This window comes from Hyperoodon ampullatus (assembly GCF_949752795.1).
Source record: "Hyperoodon ampullatus genome assembly, chromosome: X".
In the NCBI taxonomy this organism is placed as follows: domain Eukaryota; kingdom Metazoa; phylum Chordata; class Mammalia; order Artiodactyla; family Ziphiidae; genus Hyperoodon; species Hyperoodon ampullatus.
This window is the reverse complement of record NC_136913.1, coordinates 17385041-17407840: the sequence shown is the minus strand read 5'-3', so window position 1 is coordinate 17407840 and position 22800 is coordinate 17385041. Positions and strand designations below refer to the sequence as shown.

The following is a 22800-nucleotide window of genomic DNA, read 5'->3' as shown; positions in this document are numbered from 1 at the left end:
CTAAGAAAGTATTTGTTAAACTAGTATACAAGTAAACCAAATAGAACTATTTTAAAGAAGTAATTTGAAGGGGGGTTAAGCAAACTCTTATTACCTATTTTCAACCTACATAACTAAATAACCTTTATAAGATCCATACTATCCTTAAGCTGTAACATTAAACACATTATATCTTTTAATGCAACACTGTACAAACCACATGCAATTACACTATCTATCTAAATCTACACTTTCTTTCTATGGGTTTTCTTCCTCCTTAACACAGTTGAGAACCCAAAGCATTCCTTACAGTTGCTGCTGAATAGCCCACTGACGGTGTAACCATCTCGCATTAGCTGATGGACTTAAACTTGATCCACTGGTTTGCACCCCGGACTTCAAAAGGCAGATCGCTGCAGTAGATGTGATAGCCGAGTTCTTCCAAAGGTGGTTCAGGATCAGCTGTAGCAAACTGGGCAGCATCCTCAATTTCTTTCCTCACTTCAACATCAATTTCCTAAAAATCAATCAGATTACAGTTCAAGAGATGTTTTGAATAGACAGCAGCTTAGGTACCAACTTGTTCTACTGGGAACCTGTTGCTAGTTGTTAACTCTTCTACTAGTACTGGAAGTATACCTATTATTGAAAATGTCATTTTAAAAATGACACAACGATCCACGAAGGGGGATTCTGGAGGACAGATACCAACATTTAAGACATATACCCTGGCGAGGGAACATTTATGAATTAAAAATCTACAGTATATTTTTAGGAAAGAAGAACTGTGATGGTGGAGTTTAATGTCCCGTGAAAAATATTGCGTTAGCCAAGAAGTTCGTTCGGGCATGGCCAACCCAATACAATACGTACTGTCCCATTTACTTACCTAGTTTATTACCTAGGAGTGGCAGCTCCTTGTGTAGAGAAAAACTGCTCAAAAAGGAGAGCCAACCTTCAAAGGCAGACTTTTAAACCATCAAGAGTCACTGTACCTTTAGTTCTTCAACACTGGCAAGATTGCTGTTCACCATCCTATCCTTGAGGAGCATGATAGGGTCACTCTTACTTCTAACTTCCTGAATTTCTTCTCGTGTACGGTAACTAGAGGGAGGGAAACAGAGTTACAAGTAGATAAGAATAGTGCCGGCGCAGCAAAGACAGCCTGGGAAACACAGCAGTCTGTCTCTGAGATGAAGGAGCACATCAGTACTTATGTCACCGTAGGAAGGGCAGAATTATATACTTTCAAAATACAAGAACTCATCCTACCATTCTGTAAGGAAGAGCTGCTCTGTCTTTATAGAAAACTCTACAATGGCAATTCACCTGGCTTCTCTGGCATTCTGACAACAGGGGCCAAGTTTCTATTTGCTGCTTTGACCTAGAGGTAGGGCATGAAGGTAGTGGTGGAGGCAGGGGAGATGGTTTTCTGTGGTGACAGCTATAACCTTTGAGGCAGCAGAAGGCTAAGCACGAAACAAATGTGCCTTGCCTTTCTCCCTTAAGACCACAGAGCAGTGTGGCTGGCAAACACTTGGAGAGGTGGTTTTCCGATTCTTGATTGTACAATTGACCCTTGCCCTACAGCATTTGAAATAACACTAAAAGCAAAGAAAGGCTCTACCATGTTTTTAAGAACAGAATTACACCAAGTGCTTTCTTCCATGTAAGGTGCTCTTCATAACATTTTCCCTCAGACCTTCATTCTACACTCAAAGACTTATTACGGCTTACTTTGACTAAATCTACTCTTAATTATGCCACACTCCGGGACTGCAGCATTACCTGCCAGCGTTACCAGGTGACAAAACTCCTTTTTTTTTTTTTGACTGATTTATTTCAACATATGGAATATCCCATGTGCTACTACTTGGTCTTGCTCCATACCAGCCAGAAGAGGAATATGCCATGAGAGAATCTGGGGTAATGCCTATAAAAGGTAAATGCCCCCAAGTATACTACTCTACCATCAGTCCTGTATTATGCAACAATTCCTCTCTGCAGTTGTTTTCTTCTTGGTGCTCATGCTAACTAGCATGTACACACACTAGATAACTAGGAATTTTCAGAATGCTTTCTATATTGGAACCAATTTATTGGAAGACATGGCTTACAGGCTCAGACTAACTACTCAATCAATGCATGAGGCCAACTGGTGTCTGGCTTCAAAAGCAAACAAACACTGAAATGCTTTGCTTTTTCATCCAGGTAGCACCATTCAAAGCCCATCCACTAAGGACACCACACTCAGTTTTCCCATGACCATACCTGACTCCAGGATCACTCATGCTGTGTCCATGGTAACGGTAAGTCTGCAGCTCCATCAGTATGGGCCCCTAAAACAGAACCCAGTGGAGGTTAGGTGAAACAACGGCCACAGCCTCAAAGGTACGTCCTTTCAGGATCAAATACCTTCATCAGATCTGAGTTGTTAAGAATTTCTTCTTAGTTGACTATCTCTTCTCATTTCTATTACCTATTTATTGCATGTTTCATCCTCCTTATTTTTAACAGGTACTTATTAATAAAAGCCACCCCCCGCAGCATATTTTGAATCAAAAAGGCAGACAATTCTTTATGTAATGTGACTGGGTTCTATTTCACCAGAATTGCATTTGATATATAATTCTTTAAGCACAGCATAGATTTAATGAAGAAAAGCCTAATCTTCAGGGTCAATATGCTAGTCTTTCCACCCCACCCCCCCAGTCACAGAGGAAATCATCTATAAGCATTCTGCTCAAGGCTAGAGAAAAACATTAACATAAACCTTAACAACATAAGATGAAAAGCAAACCTCTAGTCCTCTCGTCCTTCTCCACTTCCCAGCACACACGAAGAGAGGCTGGATAGGTGAATTTCTACGACACCCATTTCATGCAGTGTTTCGTAGGGGACAGCAACCAATCCTGCTTGACAGAGATGTGGCTAGTGTGTAACAAAGGGGGCAGGTGCTGATCCTGCGACTGGGAGAGCCCGGCTACCACGAGGTAGCTTGCTCAGGCTACACCATGCCCCCTTTTATTTTTATTTATTTATTTTTTTGCGGTACGCGGGCCTCTCACTGTTGTGGCCTCTCCCGTTGCAGAGCACAGCCTCTGGACGCGCAGGCTCAGTGGCCATGGCACACGGGCTTAGTCGCTCAGCGGCATGTGGGATCTTCCCACACCGGGGCACGAACCCGTGTCCCCTGCATCGGCAGGCGGACTCTCAACCACTGCGCCACCAGGGAAGCCCCAGCCCCCTTTTAGAAGACAACTTTGAACAGAGGGGATGGGGTGGATCTAGGATCCTTGGGCAGTTTGGTGTAGTAGTTAAAAGAGGGCGGGGGCCTCCCTGGTGGCGCAGTGGTTGAGAGTCCGCCTGCCGATGCAGGGGATACGGGTTCGTGCCCCGGTCTGGGAGGATCCCATATGCCGCGGAGCGGCTGGGCCCGTGAGCCATGGCTGCTGAGCCTGCGCATCCGGAGCCTGTGCTCCGCAACGGGAGAGGCCACAACAGTGAGAGGCCCGCGTACCACAAAAAAAAAAAAAAAAAAAAAAAAAAAGAGGGCGGGGGATGGAATCCAAGTGCTTGGGTTTCAGTTCTGGCTGTACTGTATAGTAGCCACATACCTCAGTTTCCTCATCTACAAAACAGTAATTAACCCAGCTCAGAGTTGTGCCGATTAAAAAAAGGTAATACCTAAGTGCTTAGCACATTGCCTGACAGATCATCTCTCAATAACTGTCACCTATTGATTGTTCATCATCCCGTAGCCATTTGGAAGCACGGCTGGTTAGGCTAAGGGGATGGTGATTTTAAAGGGGTTTTTCCAGACCCTCCCCTAATTCCAAGATCAGGCTGAGAAAGTCAACACACTACAAACTACTGATCCTGTTTCCACATACTGTTGGACGCCACATATTCTTTCAGGAACTGGGAGAGAAGGGGATGATACCCGCCACCCAAGGCGTGGACCCCTAGCCTCAGAGTCCTGATACCACTGAACCCACTGCCACCAACCTGCCATCTCAGTCATCTCATTTTTTTCTTGTTCAACCGTTCTACAGCTCCCTCCCCTCTTCATTCACCCTCTCTTCCATTTTCATCCCTGCCAGCCAAATCTTATTTGCACTACTGCCCAAACACGTACGTGGGGGAAGTCACTGAAAGGTACCTCAGGGGCCTGCTTTCTGGGCTGTGGAACACTGATTCAGGGAGCAGAACATCTTTCCACCAGCTCAGGCGGCATGTAAGCCTCTTTTTAGGCCAATCTCACTGTTCCCTTCTCCCTCCACTGCTGTAACTGGAAGGGTCAAGATTCTTAGGACTGAAACAGCGAGACTAAGACTACATAATTTAAACATATTATTTATAGAAGACAAACTTATACTGGATGCCTATTTTGCAAAGTTCTGTGCAGGGCACTGCAGGAGTCCCCAGTCTGTTCACTCAAGGGGCTTATGATTGATGGGGTGGTGGGAGTTAGAAGCACATAATTAACCAAACCAAAAGGCAAAACAGAGTGTCACAATGAAGACAGAGGCAGAATGCTGAGGGAGCACTGGAAGGAAAGATTTACCCAAAATGGGGCTAACATGGAATGTTTCCCAAGACGGGAGCTATCAAGACCATGTTATTTACGAAGGGACCCGATTTGCTTAACTGGACCCTGCTTCTATCTTTTACACCTCAATTAGCAGCTACTGCTAAATTGCTACAACAGACACAGGGGGCATTCTTTTAACTTTAAGACAGATAAATGTCATTAGAAATCTCCAGCCTAGAGGCCTACAAGAAAAATCTTACCTTTCCAGATCTACAATAGGCAGCTGCAAATCTTGTGGCCTCCCGGACACACAGGATATCCATTCCATCTACCTATTAATAAAATGGGAAAGATTAAACACAACATTGTAAATTAACTATACTTCAATAAATTTTTTTTTCTTTCTTTTGCAGTACGCGGGCCTCTCACTGTTGTGGCCTCTCCCGCTGCGGAGCGCAGGCTCAGCGGCCATGGCTCACGGGCCCAGCCGATCCGCCCGGACCGGGGCACGAACCCGCATCCCCTGCATCGGCAGGCGGGCTCTCAACCACTGCACCACCAGGGAAGCCCTCAATAAAATTTTAAAAATAAAAAAGGGGCAGAGCATAAATCCAACTGCCCAAAACCATTTTCATCTTACATGACCTGTTCATCCACTAAGAAAACAGAACTCTTTGATCTCTCTGAGATTTTCAAGGGCACTTGACAGAGTGCCCAGGCATCAGGCCCTGAGGGTGTAGCTCCAGCTCTACAACAGGTGTCCTTACCCTCAGCCCAGGAATGAAGTCGCCTCTCTTGTAGTAATCAGTGCTGGCTGCTGCTCTCTCCACAGATGTTCCCATCCCATAGCAGTTATTCTCACAGATGAAAATACAAGGCAATTTCCACAAAGCCGCCATATTGTAAGCTTCGAATATCTGACCCTGGAAGTATGTATAAAAGTTCAAGTGGTTTCATTTTGCTGTTTTTCTCTAGACTTCATCATCCACAACAGCTGCTGCTCTACCCAGCAGAGAAAGCTTTCATAGGATGAAACGCCTCACCCACAACTAAGCTTCTGAAGCAAAGGAGTGTGTGCGCTTGGGGGGGGGGGGGGGGGCGGGCACGGCACAGCAAACCCATCACCTCTTTTGCCGCTAAGGAAGTGACAAACCAAGTACTACTACTTGCTTCTGTAGGGCCAAGGCAGCAGCGGAGAATACAATGGGAAAAGATCGACATGTAAGAATGTACTACAGCTGCCTAGTTTTGTGCTTCATTATAAATTCTATGAGACCCTCTGGATAACCAGAGTGAACCAGTGTCTGAGAATCAGCATCCAGAGCAGGGCCTCGCAGGGTGTCAGCCACGGACTGGTGATTACTCAGACCACGAGAGAAGAGCAAAAAGAGTCAGGGCTCAGAAACTATGAGGGGTCTGACAGTGCCTTGGCATTCAGGAGAATGAATCTGTACATTACAGTACTGGTTTAAGAACTGGTTTGCCAAGGATTAAAATGTACATGAGTCCTTCCCCACAGAGTCTGTGGAGCACTGAGGTAGAGCAGTACTGAGGAGTACACCTATATAAAGTGCTCGTGAAACAATGCCAGGAGGTAAATCTCTAATGTGGCCACAAAACCAAATTTTAGCTTGCCATGTAATGGCCATTTTAACTAGTAAGCAATATACTACTTCGCCACAAACTGAACTATGAATGTTCAACACTTTGGACATAAAACTATAATCATTATTGGAAAGTTAAGAGACACATACTCACCTCATTAGCAGCGCCATCACCATACAAAGTCAAACAGATTTCATCTTTTCCGTTATACTTACAGGCCAGAGCAATCCCAGCTCCCAGGGGCACCTAGTATTAAGTAAGGACAACCAAGAAAGGAACCACAGATTTCTGTGAGGGAAGAAGTTAATGCTCTGAATGTTAACTCTGACCAGAATGTGAGATAGAAATGACACTGTCCCTACCCCAACCCTGTCTCTGCTTACCCTACCCCCAATATTATAAACAAACTGGCAAAGTAACACAAATAACTACTATCGTATTCTACGTCAACCATTTAGCAATAACATTTATGCATTCAGAGATTCAACTGCTAATCCTAAAAGGCCAAAAAAAGAAACCAAGGATTAAAAAGAATACCAAAAACAAACAAAATAACCCAGATGCTAGAACCTTAATATATTAGAAAGTAAACCGAACAATCTAGATATGATCTTCTACTGTTACTTGTTCATTATCTACTAACTGATGAGAACAAGGAGGATGGCATAACCACAGAAGCTGGCTTTAGATTCAAACTAGGCCCTTAAGATCCTGACCACCTGCTTCTCCTGGCCTGGTACCAGTGCCAGCACTGTCTACAGCAGGGAGAGAGGTGTGCCCAAGAGGATGTGACAAAGCAATTAAATACCAATTAAACGGCAAAGGTATAGTTCTACTGCTAGAGGCTCTTGCTTACTTATAACAAATACCTAACAGGAAACATTTTAAATCACTGTCCAAATCTATTTATTAAATGATCAAATGATAGAGTATGAAGCAAGAGGTCATTTAAAGCACACCGTGCCCCCCAAGTACTGAAGTACTTCAGAGGGAAGCTCTCTGGGGTACAAAATATTGCACAGATGTGGGCCAGGGCCAAATCCAGAAAATCATACAATCCTAGTCCTCAACTACCTGAGCTCCCACGATGCCATTGCCCCCATAGAAGTTCCTGGCGTACATATGCATTGATCCTCCTTTTCCTTTAGCACAACCTCCTCTTCGTCCTAGAAGTGGCACCACACAAACATGACACATCAAAAACCAAATACATAAAACAAACAAAAACACACCCTGAGTATTTACGTAGAGGCTCAACCATTAGTACTCAGAAACCGATTCAACTACATAAGCACCTGTCCCTCTATGCAAATATATAGACAAGTCCTCCCTGTCTCCTGGCCCTTTTATAATGAAGGTCAGACCAGTCCCATGTCCTTGACCTTTCCAACTTTTTCAGCTCTCCAATCAGATTTTTCTTCAGATGTTAGTATGGAACCCTGACTTTTTTTTTTTTTTTGTCCCGTTACAAACACCTGATTTCTCCTACACTGGTATAAGATTCAAGGGGGACAAAGGGACTGTTGAGAAGATTCCTAGAATTTAATTTCTACCCAGTGAAATACTTATAGTCAATTTACTTTCTCTGCTAGATTTCTATTGGCATGCTTGAGTGATAAACACTACTCTGATTTTATAGAGATGACCTTTTACCTGAGAGGCCAGATAACCTCAAAAATGGTCAGTTTACCCAAAAGCACAATAGAGGTACCAGAGCACCAAAAGGGAGAGGTTTTTTTGGTTTCAGCTTTTTTTTTTTTTTAACCCTCAAAAAGGTTTCACTGTTAACTTATAAACAGTTAGCATCTTAATAGGTGATCTGAAAACTTAATTTCCCCTTTTTGTAAATTAACAGCAAACCTGTAAGCTCTGCGAGAATTGCTCGGACAGAAAGCCCACGAGTAAACGTAAAGCCATGAGCCCGATACGCTGTGATCAGATGGTCTGTGGGGTTTATGCCGGCCTCCAGGCCCACACAACAAGCTTCCTGCATTCAAGGAAGAAGCGGCAGTGAGTCAGTACAGTACACATCTCTAGTTAAAAGGTTCCCTAGACTATTATGAAACATTTGGCCCAGTAGAGCTCTTCATTAATAACAAGTACCTCTGTTTTTCACCAGAAACAGAGTAGAGGGTAAGGCCCAAGCCAGAGCCATAAACTGGCAATCCACAGATACGTTGTTTCTTTTAAGCCTGTATGGTGATTTGTAAAAATCCTGAATCAAATGTGAACATTAAAATATTGGGGAATTTCACATGAAAATGGAGACGTCTGTCTTCCCTCGAAGACAGCAGCAACAGGAAGCATTAGCCCCATATTTCCACATGGCACCAACTGGCTGGACGAGCAGCCAGTTATGACTACCCCTGCGGGTGGGGCCTGTCTGCTCCACTTCACCACTAGTCCCTGTCACCATTCTCGATTCTTCATACAGCTGGCAGCCTTCACTCATGTATTCTACCTAACTGGTCCCTGGTAGGCATCTGATTTTGTAAACCTTGGCCTAAACCTACAAAACAGAAAACAAAACAAAAACCCTTCCCCCAAAAGTATACTCAGTACAGGTGATCATAATACTGTAATGGCACAGGAAGTCAGCAATATGATACATGAGTAAATTCTTTAGCATAAGCTTCCTAGCAGGTCTCAGCATTCTCATTTTTATTCTAAAATACCAGCCTCAAATCCTTCAGGCAGATAAAGCAGGGTAAAAGCCAATAAACACACACCATACTTCAATTCCTAAGTAACACAGTTTGATTACAAAACTACCACCCACCTGACCATCACACAGGTGACAGAAACCACGAATAATTTTCTGTTTATATAGCTGATCCGCTTTTAACTCCATTCGACGAACAGTCTGCATCATTCTGTAGTATTTGAGCCCATCCTCCCTGGTGAGCACCGTAGTGACAGGAGGGCCCTCTTCCAGCTGGTGAAGATCACATTTCTGAAATGAAATCAGACAGTTATCTCTCAGTCACTACAATGTAAACACTGCCAACCCATTCTAAGATCTAACTCAAAATATTTAAATCGAAAACCAGCAAATACTGAACTTGAAAACCAGCACACGAGCATATCAGAAATGCTGCATACTGCTTCTGATTCCTTCATAAAACTCACTGTGCAATGAGATCGGGTTTTGGAGGAAGGAAATCTTTCTAAGATGACTTTCACTGAAAACCCCTAGAAGTCAACTGAGTTATAGGTTGAAAGACAAACTTTCAAAGAAGCATTCTAAGAATCTTCTTATTCAAACATGTTACCAAGTCACACTTTAAGTCTTACAGTAGGTCTTTAATTTTTTTAGCTTCCTCTCCTGCTCCAAACTACCAAAAACCTGCTACATAAAAGGAGTAAATTCTAATTTTGGCTAACTTCTCTGAATCTTCGATTCTAGAACATTTGGAATAAAATGGTGAAAAGCATGAATATCAAAATGCTCTACTGCAAAGGTAAAACTATATATCAAAGTGTACCTGTGGAAAAAAATTTAACACGAAGCAAAACACCTCTTACCTTAATTTCAAATGTAGCATCATTTGCAAAATTACGGGATGCCACCAGCACTCTGCTTGCCTTGAAAAATCAAAATATACAAGTATATTAGTGCTTTTTATTGTCGGTTATTTTTGAGTTATTATCCTTATTAATCAGTTATCAGGATGCAGTCCTAGAACTCTAAGAGCCCTAACACATTCATGGGCTTATCTTCCATTCTGTTCACTGTGTTGGGATCTTGTCCTCCAAAATGAATCCATGCTTTGGCCAATGAAACATGATTGTACCCCCATCTAAAGGCAAACTGCAGAAACCCGTCTATTTAGTCCCTTTGTTTTCAAAGAAATTACAGTGAAAATATAATGAAGTTAATGGCCAAACTGAAGAGACTAGATAATCTGTGGGGTATGTTTATGCTATTCTTAGTCATAACCACATACATTGAGCAAGCTAATGCTTTACTTTCAGAATTATTCTTCAAAGAAAACTAGGATTCAACTCCTATTTCAGGCAATTCACTTCTCTATGAAACGGTACCATAAGAAAAATATTTTAAACTACACAAAGCATGAGATAGACACCTTAGTGAGAAATGTACAAAAGAAAAGATACTTAGCACTCCCTGACTTAAAAAAACAAAAGATTTGAGGGATGTTTTATGATTTGAACAGCACCAGAAGAAAGATGTTCTCTACAACTCCCTTCCTTTTTTTTTTTTTTTTTTGAAATAATAAATGCTTCTCAAGAGGGCAGACAGCAGAAGCAAGAACAACTACAATCCTGCAGCCTGTGGAACAAAAACCACATTCACAGAAAGACAAGATGAAAAGGCAGAGGGCTATATACCAGATGAAGGAACAACATAAAACCCCAGAAAAACAACTAAATGAAGTGGAGATAGGCAACCTTCCAGAAAAAGAATTCAGAATAATGATAGTGAAGATGATCCAGGACCTCGGAAAAAGAATGGAGGCAAAGATTGAGAAGATGCAAGAAACGTTTAACAAAGACCTAGAAAAATAACAGAACAAACAAACAGATGAACAATACAATAACTGAAATGAAGACTACACTAGAAAGAATCAATAGCAGAATAAGTGAGGCAGAAGAACGGATAAGTGACCTGGAAGACAGAATAGTGGAATTCACTGCTGCAGAACAGAATAAAGAAAAAAGAATGAAAAGAAATGAAGACAGCTTAAGAGAGCTCTGGGACAACATGAAACACGACAACATTCGCATTATAAGGGTCCCAGGAGGAGGAAAGAGAAAGAACCAGAGTAAATATTTGAAGAGCTTATAGTCGAAAACCTCCTTAACATGGGAAAGGAAATAGCCACCCAAGTCCAGGAAGCGCAGAGTCTCATACAGGATAAACCCAAGGAGAAACACACTGAGACACACAGTAATCAAATTGGAAAAAATTAAACACAAAAATTATTGAAAGCAGCAAGGGAAAAATGACAAATAACATACAAGGGAACTCCCATAAGGTTAACAGCTGATTTCTCAGCAGAAACTCTACAAGCCAGAAAGGAGTGGCATGATACACTTAAAGTAATGAAAGGGAAGAAACTACAACCAAGATTACTCTACCTAGCAAGGATCTCATTCAGATTCGATGGAGAAATCAAAAGCTTTACAGACAAGCAAAAGCTAAGAGAATTCAGCACCACCAAACCAGCTCTACAACAAATGCTAAAGGAACTTCTCTAAGTGGGAAACACAAGAGAAGAAAAGGACCTACAAAAACAAACCCAAAACAATTAAGAAAATGGTCATAGGAACATACAGATCAATAATTACCTTAAATGTGAATGGATTAAATGCTCCAACCAAAAGACACAGGCTTGCTGAATGGATACAAAAACAAGACCCACATATATGCCGTCTACAGGAGACTCACTTCACACATAGGGACACATACAGACTGAAAGTGAGGGGATGGAAAAAGATATTCCATGCAAATGGAAATCAAAAGAAAGCTGGAGTAGCAATACTCATATCAGATAAAATAGACTTTAAAATAATATTACAAGAAACAAGGAAGGACACTACATAATGATCAAGGGATCAATCCAAGAAAAAGATATAACAATTATAAATATACATGCACCCAACATAGGAGCACCTCAATACATAAGGCAACTGCTCACAGCTATAAAAGAGGAAATCGACAGGACCACAATAATAGTGGGGGACTTTAACACCTCACACCAATGGACAGATCATCCAAAATGAAAATAAATAAGGAAACAGAAGCTTTAAATGAAACAATAGACCAGATAGATTTAATTGATATTTATAGGACATTCCATCCCAAGACAGCAGATTACACTTTCTTCTCAAGTGCGCACGGAACATTCTCCAGGATAGATCACATCTTGGGTCACAAATCAAGCCTTGGGTCACAAATCAAGCCTTGGAATCATATCAAGCATCTTTTCTGACCACAACGCTATGAGATTAGAAATGAATTACAGGGAAAAAAAACTTAAAAAACACAAACACATGGAGGCTAAACAAGACGTTACTAAATAACCAAGAGATCACTGAAGAAATCAAAGAGGAAATCTAAAAATACCTAGAGACAAATGACAATGAAAACACGGCGATCCAAAACCTATGGGATGCAGCAAAAGCAGTTCTAAAAGGGAAGTTTATAGCTATACAAGCTTACCTCAAGAAACAAAAAAAATCTCAAATAAACAATCTAACCTTACACCTAAAGGAAGTAGAGAAAGAAGAACAAACAAAACCCAAAGTTAGCAGAAGGAAAGAAATCATAAAGATCAGAGCAGAAATAAATGAAATAGAGACAAAACAATAGCAAAGATCAATAAAACTAAAAGCTGGTTCTCTGAGAAGATAAACAACATTGATAAACCATTAGCCAGACTCATCAAGAAAAAGAGGGAGAGGACTCAAATCAATAAAATTAGAAATGAAAAAGGAGAAGTTACAACAGACACTGCAGAAATACAAAGCATCCTAAGAGACTACTACAAGCAACTCTATGCCAATAAAATGGACAACCTGGAAGAAATGGACAAATTCTTAGAAAGGTATAACCTTCCAAGACTGAACCAGGAAGGAATAGAAAATATGAACAGACAAATCACAAGTAATGAAATTGAAACTGTGATTAAAAATCTTCCAACAAACAAAAGTCCAGGACCAGATGGCTTTACAGGCGAATTCTATCAAACATTCAGAGAAGAGCTAACACCCATCCTTCTCAAACTCTTCGAAAACATTGCGGAGGAAGGAACACTCCCAAACTCATTCTATGAGGCCACCATCACCCTGATACCAAAACCAGACAAAGATACTACAAAAAAAGAAAATTACAGACCAATATCACTGATGAATATAGATGCAAAAATCCTCAACAAAATACTAGCAAACAGAATCCAACAACACATTAAAAGGATCATACACCATGATCAAGTGGGATTTATCCCAGGGATGCAAGGATTCTTCAATATATGCAAATCAATCAATGTGATACACCACATTGACAAATTGAAGAATAAAAACCATATGATCATCTCAATAGATGCAGAAAAAGCTTTTGACAAAATTCAACACCGATTTATGATAAAAATATCTCTCCAGAAAGTGGGCATAGAAGTAACCTACCTCAACATAATAAAGGCCATATACAACAAACCCCCAGCAAACATCATTCTCAATGGTCAGAAACTGAAAGCATTTCCTCTAAGATCAGGAACAAGACAAGGATGTCCACTCTCACCACCATTATTCAACATAGTTTTGGAAGTCCTAGCCACAGCAATCAGAGAAGAGAAAGAAAGAAAACGAATACAAATTGGAAAAGAAGAAGTAAAACTGTCACTGTCTGCAGATGACATGATACTATACATAGAGAATCCTAAAGATGCTACCAGAAAACTACTAGAGCTAATCAATGAATTTGGTAAAGTTGCAGGATACAAAATTAATGCACAGCAATCTCTTGCATTCCTATACACTAATGATGAAAAATATGAAAGAGAAATTAAGGAAACACTCCCATTTACCATTGCAACAAAAGGAAGAAAATACCTAGGAATAAACCTACCTAGGGAGACAAAAGACCTGTATGCAGAAAACTATAAGACAATGATGAAAGAAATTAAGGATGACACCAACAGATGGAGAGATATACCATGTTCTTGGATTGGAAGAATCAATATTGTGAAAATGACTATACTACCCAAAGCAATCTACAGATTCAATGCAATTCCTATCAAATTACCAATGGCATTTCTTACAGAGCTAGAACAAAAAATCTTAAAATTTGTATGGAGACACTAAAGACCCCAAACAGCCAAAGCAGTCTTGAGGGAAAAAAACGGAGCTTGAGGCATCAGACTCCCTAACTTCACACTATACTACAAAGCTACAGTAATCAAGACAATATGGTACTGGCACAAAAACAGAAACATAGATCAATGGAACAAGACAGAAAGCCCAGAGATAAACCCACGCACCTATGGTCAACTAATCTACGACAAAGGAGGCAAGGATACACAATGGAGAAAAGACAGTCTCTTCGATAAGTGGTGCTGGGAAAACAGGACTGCTACATGTAAAAGAATGAAATCAGAACACTCCCTAACACCATACACAAAAATAAAGTCAAAATGGATTCGAGACCTAAATGTAAGACCAGACACTATAAAATTCTTAGAGGAAAACATAGGAAGAACACTCTCTGACATAAATCACAGCCAGATCTTTTTTGATCCACCTCCTAGAGTAATGGAAATAAAAACAAAAATAAACAAATGGGACCTAATGAAACTTCCAAGCTTTTGCACAGCCAAGAAAACCATAAACAAGACGAAAAGACAACCCTCAGAATGGGAGAAAATATTTGCAAATGAAACAACAGACAAAGGATTAGTCTCCAAAATATATAAAAAGTTCACGCAGCTCAATATTAAAGAAACAAACAACCCAATCCAAAAATAGGCAGAAGACCTAAATAGACATTTCTCCAAAGAAGACATACAGATGGCCAAGAAGCACATGAAAAGCTGCTCAACATCACTAATTATCAGAGAAATGCAAATCAAAACTACAATGAGGTATCACCTCACACCAGTTAGAATGGGCATCATCAGAAAATCTACAAACAACAAATGCTGGAGAGGGTGTGGAGAAAAGGGAACCCTCTTGCACTGTTGGTGGGAATGTAAATTGATACAGGCGCTATGGAAAACAGTATGGAGGATCCTTAAAAAACTAAAAATAGGGCTCCCCTGGTGGCACAGTGGTTGAGAGTCCGCCTGCCAATGCAGGGGACACGGGTTCATGCCCCGGTCCGGGAAGATCCCACATGCCGCAGAGCGGCTGGGCCCGTGAGCCATGGCCGCTGAGCCTGCGTGTCCGGAGCCTGTGCTCCGCAACGGGAGAGGCCACAACAGCGAGAGGCCCACGTACTGCGCAAAAAACAAAAAACAAACAAACAAAAAACTAAAAATAGAATTACCATATGATCCAGCAATCCCACTACTGGGCATATACCCAGAGGAAACCATAATTCAAAAACACACATGCACCCCAGTGTTCACTGCAGCACTATTTACAATAGCCAGGTCATGGAAGCAACCTAAATGCCCATCAACAGACGAATGGATAAAGAAGTTGTGGTACATATATACAATGGAATATTACTCAGCCATAAAAAGGAACGAAATTGGGTCATTTGTTGAGACGTGGATGGATCTAGAGACTGTTATACAGAGTGAAGTAAGTCAGAAAGAGAAAAACAAATATCGTATATTAACGCATGTATGTGGAACCTAGAAAAATGGTACAGATGAACCGGTTTGCAGGGCAGAAGTTGAGACACAGATGTAGAGAACAAACGTATGAACACCAAGGGGGGAAAGCCGCAGTGGGGTGGGGATGGTGGTGTGATGAATTGGGAGATTGGGATTCACATGTATACACTGATGTGTATAAAACTGATGACTAATAAGAACCTGCTGTATAAAAAAAATAAATAAAATAAAATTCAAAAATTTAAAAAAATAAATGCTTCTCATTTATTACTGGGAAAAAAACCAGATTAGCCAGCTGTTTTTTCAGTGGGTGAAATTCTGACAAAAATGCCTCTGAGGTTGATCTGTTGTTAGATCAAGCAAGGTGACCTATGTGCAACTTGGACCATTGCTTGGGCTCAAAACAGATCTTGGAGCTGGTGTCATTGACTCATGCCATTTGGTGTGCAGATTAGTGGCATCTGTGTTTTAACCTCAATTCCTATTGCTACAGAATTCCTATTCTGAGGCTTAGAAGGGCAGGCCTCTGACTGCACTGTTGCCATCTGAGTTGAGGGGGTGGGACCTGCAATGAGTTTTCAGTGAAGCTTTCTCTCTGTGCTGATGAGATTCATGCTACCTGAGTTGCCCAAAGCCATAGAGCACTTAACTGTTGGGGCTGTGGTACAAACCCAGCAAATCTGGCTCCAAGGTCTGTGTCACCTCACCTTAAGCACCTCACCCCCACGAGCTGCCTCCTCAAACCCACACGGCCGCCGAAGAGTCCCAGTGCTCCCTTCTTTTTTTTTTGGCCACGCCGCACAGCATGTGGGATCTTAGTTCCCCGACCAGGGATCAAACCTGCGCCCCCTGCATTGGAAGCGCAGAGTCTTAACCATTGAACCGCCAGGGAAATCCCCAGTGCTCCCTTGTTGATGTTCAGGTGGCTGTCACTGCTTGGTGGGGGGAGAGCGGGTAAAAAGCTGCCAGAAATGTTTCCTTTTCACTCTGCTCACAGCAACAGTACTCTGTGTGATGGCTAAGGTCCAGGTTAGACCACAAACATTTAATCAGTTAGGAGGACTGTACTACTTTAGCCACATTCTGCCACGTCACACATATGTAAACCAATATGACTTCTTCTCATGCAGACTTGAAGAACGTTCTTCAGATCCCACAAAAAGTACTTTTGATATGTTCATATAGTGTGTTACCTTACCATCCAACTTGTAGCAATGGACTTGATCTTGGTGAGAAGGGGTAAGGTTGATCTGCTAAGTGTACAAGCCAATAGGCAGAAAGCTATTACCTAGTGATCTCTTCACCCATCAATATACCATTATCCAATAAAGCCAACAAAAACCATGACATTGCTGGAGAAAAAAAGTTGAAATGCTAGAGACAAATGCTTCAGTTAAGTTAAAGATTGAGAGAGTCCAATACATCTAAGAATAAGTGAAGAAAATTGAGAAATTTGGGAAGAAGTAAAGTTGACAAGTATGAGGTGACAAACAAAAGGTTATGTTTGGCAATCATGAAATGGATATGTTATTTTTTTTTTTTTTTTTTGCGGTACGCGGGCCTCTCACTGTTGTGGCCTCTCCTGTTGCGGAGCACAGGCTCCGGACGCGCAGGCTCAGCGGCCATGGCTCAAGGGCTCAGCCGCTCCGCGGCATGTGGGATCTTACCAGACCGGGGCACGAACCCGTGTCCCCTGCATCAGCAGGCGGACTCTCAACCACTGTGCCACCAGGGCAGCCCGGATATGTTATTTTTGACAGTTACTTTGTTTTGTGGGGCTAGAAATATGTATCTTGTCTTGCAAAATAAATTTCCAGATACAACTACAGAAAGTGCATTTTGGAGACTGAAAACTAACGACCAAACCAGTCAAGCAACAGTAACCAAGAAAAGGAAAAATTCTCTTTCTCCATCCTAAATTCCCAGCAAGAAAGAATGACAGTTCTACATAATAAAGAGCAAGAAGGTAAGGTCAAAGATTTTGACTGTCAGAAAGCTACTTAGATACTTTCTCCCATTTCATTACTGTGAATCTCAAAAATAGTAAGATTCACTGATATAATGGGTGAAAGGAGTCACATTAAGCGAAAGTTAAGCTAAAAGTCATATCAGAAGTGTGAGGGGGGGCCTTTCTCACCTTCTGAGATGGCCCACACTCTGTGGAGTGTGTTTCTCTCTAAAAAAATCCACTTCTTGCCTATCACTTTGTCTCTCACTGAATTCTTTCTGCGATGAGACATCAAGAACCTGAGCTTCGGGGCTTCCCTGGTGGCGCAGTGGTTAGGAATCTGCCTGCCAGTGCAGGGGACACGGGTTCGAGCCTGGTCCGGGAAGATCCCACATGCCGCGAGAAACTAAGCCCATGCGCCACAACTACTGAGCCTGTGCTCTAGAGACCACGAGCCACAACTACTGAGCCCGTGTGCCACAACTACTGAAGCTCACGCACCTGGAGCCCGTGCTCCGCAACCAGAGAAGCCACCGCAGTGAGAAGCCCGTGCACCACAACGAAGAGTAGCCCCCGCTCGCTGCAACTGGAGAAAGCCCACGCGCAGCAACGAAGACCCAACGCAGCCAAAAATAATAAACAAATAAAATAAATAAATAAAAATAAAACAAAACAAAAGAAGAAATGTGAGGGAGATTCGGATCAAGATGGTGGAGGATTAGGACGTGGAGCTCACCTTCTCCCACCAATATCAATATACCAAAAATACATCTACGTGTGGAACGGTTCTCACAGAATATCTACTGAGCTCTGGCAGAAGACCTCAGACACCCAAGAGGGCAAGAAAATCTCCACATAACTGGGTAGGACAAAAGAAAAAAGAAAAAAAAAAGAGAGAAGGCAATCAGGACGGGACCTGCGCCCCTGGGAGAGAGCTGTGAAAAAGAAAAGGTTTCCACACCCTGAGAAGTCCCCTCACTGGTGGAGATATCACCCAGGACAGAGGTGGAGCTTTGGAACATTGGAGTTGAGTGCAGCAACTGGTTTGCGGAAAGCAAAGCGGAGAGAGACCTACACAGACGGCTGGTACCACGACCTTGCACTCCCCAGCTTGAGACGCTCCTCCACCGCGCTGGGCATGGGCTGGGTGCTGAGGTTTGGGCTTCGGAGGTCAGACCCAGGGAGAGGACTGGAGTTGGCTACGTGCAGACAGCCTGAGGGGGCTGCAGTGTGGTGCACCATACCTGAGGGAATACCGGAAGAAGCTCGGGCCCGCCAGAAAGGCAAGGGGCCATTGTTGGGGGATGCATGAAGAGAGAGGTGGGACCGCCATAGGAGCTTCTTTCTCCGTGCACTCTCAGGCAGCAGGGCACCACCTACACGAGCTCCGGGGGGCGGACTAGAGCCGCCACTGCCATCTCGGACTCCAGAGGCGGATGCAGACCACTGCAGCTGCCAAGGGTCCCGTGACTGGGCACCAACCACTGCCCCCACCCTCCCCAGGAGCACGCGCGGGCCACGCACCTGCACATTCCCTATCAAGGGGATAACGACCAGCACACGCAGAGGAAAGAGACGGCAAGAATCCAAACCAAAAACAGCCCTCATGCCAAAAAAATATTAAACCCACACAAACTACGCAGGGAGGCACCTGCATATAAGGAGCCCTCCAAGACTACAGTAGATAACTGTTTCTCCTAAATTCAGAGAGTCAGAAAAATATAAGCAAAATGAAGAAGCAGAGGAACCACTCTCAGTTAAAAGACCAAGAAAATTCCCCTGAAGGAACCAACAATGAAACAGGCCTTTTCAGTCTAGTAGATACCGAGTTCAAAAAGGAGATAATGAAAATACTGAAGGACTTAAGAAAGGCTATCGACAGAAATGCAGAGTACTGTAAAAAAAAAAAAAAAAACCTAGAAACTAGAAAGAGGAGCCAAGAAAAATTAGAAACTTCAGTTGCTGAGACGAAAGCTGAGCTAAAGGCAATGAATAGCAGAATGAATAATGCAGAAGAAAGAATAAGTGACCTCGAAAGTAGAATAGTGGAAATTACCCAATCAAAACAGCAGACAGAAAAGGCTAATAAAAAAAATGAAAGCAATATAAGAGACCTATGGGATAATATAAAGTGTGCCAATCTACGCATAATAGGGATTCCAGAAGGAGAAGAGAAAAGGAGACTGAAAATGTACTTGAACTAATTATGACTGAAAACTTCCCAAGCCTAAAGAAGGAAGCAGATATCCAGAAACAGGAAGCACAGAGGGTCCCAACAAGGTGAACCAAACAGACCTACACCAAGACATGTTATAGTAAAATGGCAAAAGTTAAAGAGAGGATTTTAAAGGCAGCAAGTGAAAAACAAAGTGTTAGTTACAAGGGAATCCCCATAAGGCTATCAGCTGATTTCTCTACAGAAATGCTGCAGGCCAGAAGGGAGTGGAAAAATATATTCAAGTCTTGAAAGGGAAAAATCTGCAACCTAGAATACGCTACCCAGCAAGATGATCATTTAGAATAGGAGAAGAAATAAAGAATTTCTCAGACACGCAAAAACTAAAAGAATTCAGCAATACTAAACCTACCCTAAAAGAAACAAAGTTCTTCTCTATATAGAAAAGAAGATATAGGAAGGAGAAAATCACAATTGGAAAGTAAATCACTTAAATTAGCCACTATACAGATCAAAACAAAAACAAAAAAACCTATTTGTGAAAGTGATGATAAACACAAGGAACAGCAAAAGGATAAACATGAAGATGTAATCAAAAGGACATCAAAATCATAAGATGTGGGGAAGGAGAGTGACAACATGTAGATTCGTTTTTTTAGAATGCACTTGAGCCTATATGACTACCAGTCTAAAGCAAACAGATGCAGGAAGGGGTTCACATACTTGAAAAACAGGGCAACTGCAAGTCAAAAACATACAAGAGATTCACAAAAACCAGAAAGAAAACACAAGCATAAAATAAAAGGAAATCCTCAAACCATAAAAAGGAACAAAGAAGAAACACAGAATAAACTGGAAAACAAGGTTTAAAATGGCAATAAATACATATGTATCAATAAGTACCTTAAATGTCAGTAATGCTCCAATCAAAAGACACAGAGTGGCAGACTGGATTAAAAAAAAAAACAAGAGCAGGCTTCCCTGATGGCGCAGTGGTTGAGAGTCCGCCTGCCGATGCAGGGGACGCGGGTTCGTGCCCCGGTCCGGGAAGATCCCACGTGCCGCGGAGCGGCTGGGCCCGTGAGCCGTGGCCGCTGAGCCTGCGCGTCCGGAGCCTGTGCTCCGCAACGGGAGAGGCCACAACAGTGAGAGGCCCGCGTACCGCAAAAAAAAAAAAAAAAAAAACCAAGAGCCTAAAATATGCTGCCTACAAGAGACCCACTTCAGGGCAAAGGACACACAAAGATTGAAAGTGAGGGAATGCAAACGGAAATGACAAGAAAGCGGGGGTTGCAATACTCATATCAGACAAAATAGACTTTAAAACAAATAGCATAAAGAAAGATAAAGAACACTATATAAAGATAAAAGGATCAACACAAGAAGAGGATTTTACACCCGTCAACATATATGAACCTAATATAGGAGCACCCAAATACATAAAACAGATACTAACAGACATAAAGGGAGAAATTTACCGGAATACAGTACAAGTAGGAGACTTTAACACCCCACTCACATCAACGGACAGATCTTCCATACAGAGAATCAATAAGGCAACAGAGATCCTAAATGATAATAACAATGCTTAACACAGGTAGCACCTACTATGTACCAGGCGCTACCGGGAAAAGTTTACGTATCTGTCACTCGTTTAAGCCTCACCGTCTCTCATCCTCATTAAAAAAAAAAAAACAACAACACAACCCCACGGGGTAAGTACTCTCATCTCCATTTTAGAGATGAGGAAACTGAGCACGGGGATCTTTAAGAAAAAACAAAAACCTCTTACTCAAGGTCACAGGGCTAGTAACTGGTGAAACTGAAGTGTGAATGGAGCCACTCTGTCTCCGGATTCCCGGTCAAGAGGAAGATTTAAAATGAGTGGGCTGGGAAGAGGCGGTCAACTGGAGACTCGAGGAAGCCCAAGGCCCCCTTTTCTGTCTGAGGTAAACGAACGGGCCCTTCCAGAGCGCACCAACCAGGCCGGCACCGGGAGCCGCGCCTGACCTCCACGCGGACCTTATAAAGCTCCCCCTCCCTCAGTCGGCGCCTCGCGGCCAGGAGCGGAGCGCAGGACGTGGAGGCAGGACAAAGGCCCGCGACTCCACGAGGCCCGGCCCACTCAGCCCGCTCGCTCGTCCTGCCCTCTGGCGTCCTCTGGCCTCGGGCCCACTCGCGCCCCACCCCGGCTCACTCACGCCACCTCACCGGCTTCTGGGCGACGCCCGACAACACGCGGGCGAGCATCTTCCTCATGGAGTGCGGGCAGTGGCGGCAGCGGCGGCTCCCTACGACCCAAGCAGCGCGGCCCAGGTGCCTCCAAGTCTCCCTCAGGCTCCCGGAGCGGACGCTACCACTCACGCCAGCACGACGCGACGGAGACGTCATGCGCCTCGCCGGACCGCGGGCCAACCAGAACGGCTCCCAGGGCGTGCCCCGCCTACCTGAGAGAGCCCATTGTGTGTCAGAGCCAGAGGGCGAGGCTGAGGGATCCTTCCGTCACCAAGCAGCCGGCAGGTGAGGCGCCGGAGACCTGAGGGCGCCTGCGTGGGAAAGTGAGGCCACACCTCTAGGCCCCGCGGGAGAAAGACCTTCTTGGATTTTGCACCCCAGCTGAGCCACGCACGATCGTGCAAGGCCAATCCTACTGAGCGTCCAGCCCTGCCGGTGCTGCAACTTTGCAGCCTTTGCTCAATACACAAGATGGTGAAGATTAATATGCCTGGTGGAGGCCAAAAGACAGAACACCTGGTTTCTATAAATGGTTCTGCTGCTAACTTGTCTTTTAGAGATCATGTGACAGTTGTAAGTCTTCCCTATCTACTGTGAGCTAGGATTTGATGAAATAAAATTCCTATTTTAAGGCAAGACAAGAAAAATTTAAACAAATTGTTTCTTCTCTGCCCGTTTAGGCCTCCTGCCTCCCCTCTCGTGTGCATTGTGCACCTGCATTTATGCATTAACCTGAACTCCCTAATGGCAGAAATACCTGCTCAACCATAAACATCAATTTTTCTTTTTCTAGCGCCAGCCATGTAACCCCTTTGAAGATAACATTCCTTTCTCAATCCTGTAAGGGATCACAATGACCCACCACTCACCTTGGATGTGCATACATCTTTGGTGAATTTTATGTACAATACCAATATATCATTTCCCTTAAAGATAGCGACGGGTACAGAACGGACCAGGTCACATGACCTGGGGAGATACGGGGCCACACCTAATGGAAGTTCTTAGCTTAAACACTTAC

At 43.0% G+C, this 22800-nt stretch overlaps 2 protein-coding genes across 4 annotated transcripts in view; one reads left to right on the top strand and one right to left on the bottom strand.

Annotated features, from left to right (window-relative positions):
* Nucleotides 1–5469, top strand: part of MAP3K15 (mitogen-activated protein kinase kinase kinase 15) — a gene marked incomplete at its 5' end in the record, with an annotated part of 129014 nt that extends 123545 nt beyond the window's left edge. The window contains 2 exon segments of the mRNA XM_079727966.1: nucleotides 2191–2288; nucleotides 4927–5469.
* Nucleotides 332–21803, bottom strand: PDHA1 (pyruvate dehydrogenase E1 subunit alpha 1; the record flags this gene model as incomplete). Of its 3 annotated transcripts, none has more annotated exons than XM_079726967.1 (11): nucleotides 332–496; nucleotides 975–1083; nucleotides 2251–2318; nucleotides 4774–4845; nucleotides 5281–5436; nucleotides 6272–6364; nucleotides 7193–7284; nucleotides 7979–8105; nucleotides 8853–9071; nucleotides 9644–9703; nucleotides 21756–21803. In XM_079726967.1, the coding sequence occupies 11 exons, from the start codon at nucleotides 21801–21803 to the stop codon at nucleotides 332–334; spliced, it is 1209 nt and encodes a 402-aa protein (XP_079583093.1). The 3 variants fall into 3 exon arrangements, with proteins under 3 accessions (XP_079583093.1, XP_079583094.1, XP_079583095.1); XM_079726968.1 differs by having other exon boundaries at nucleotides 8898–9071; XM_079726969.1 differs by lacking the exon at nucleotides 6272–6364 and having other exon boundaries at nucleotides 8898–9071.
* Nucleotides 21804–22800: the final 997 nt, after the last annotated feature.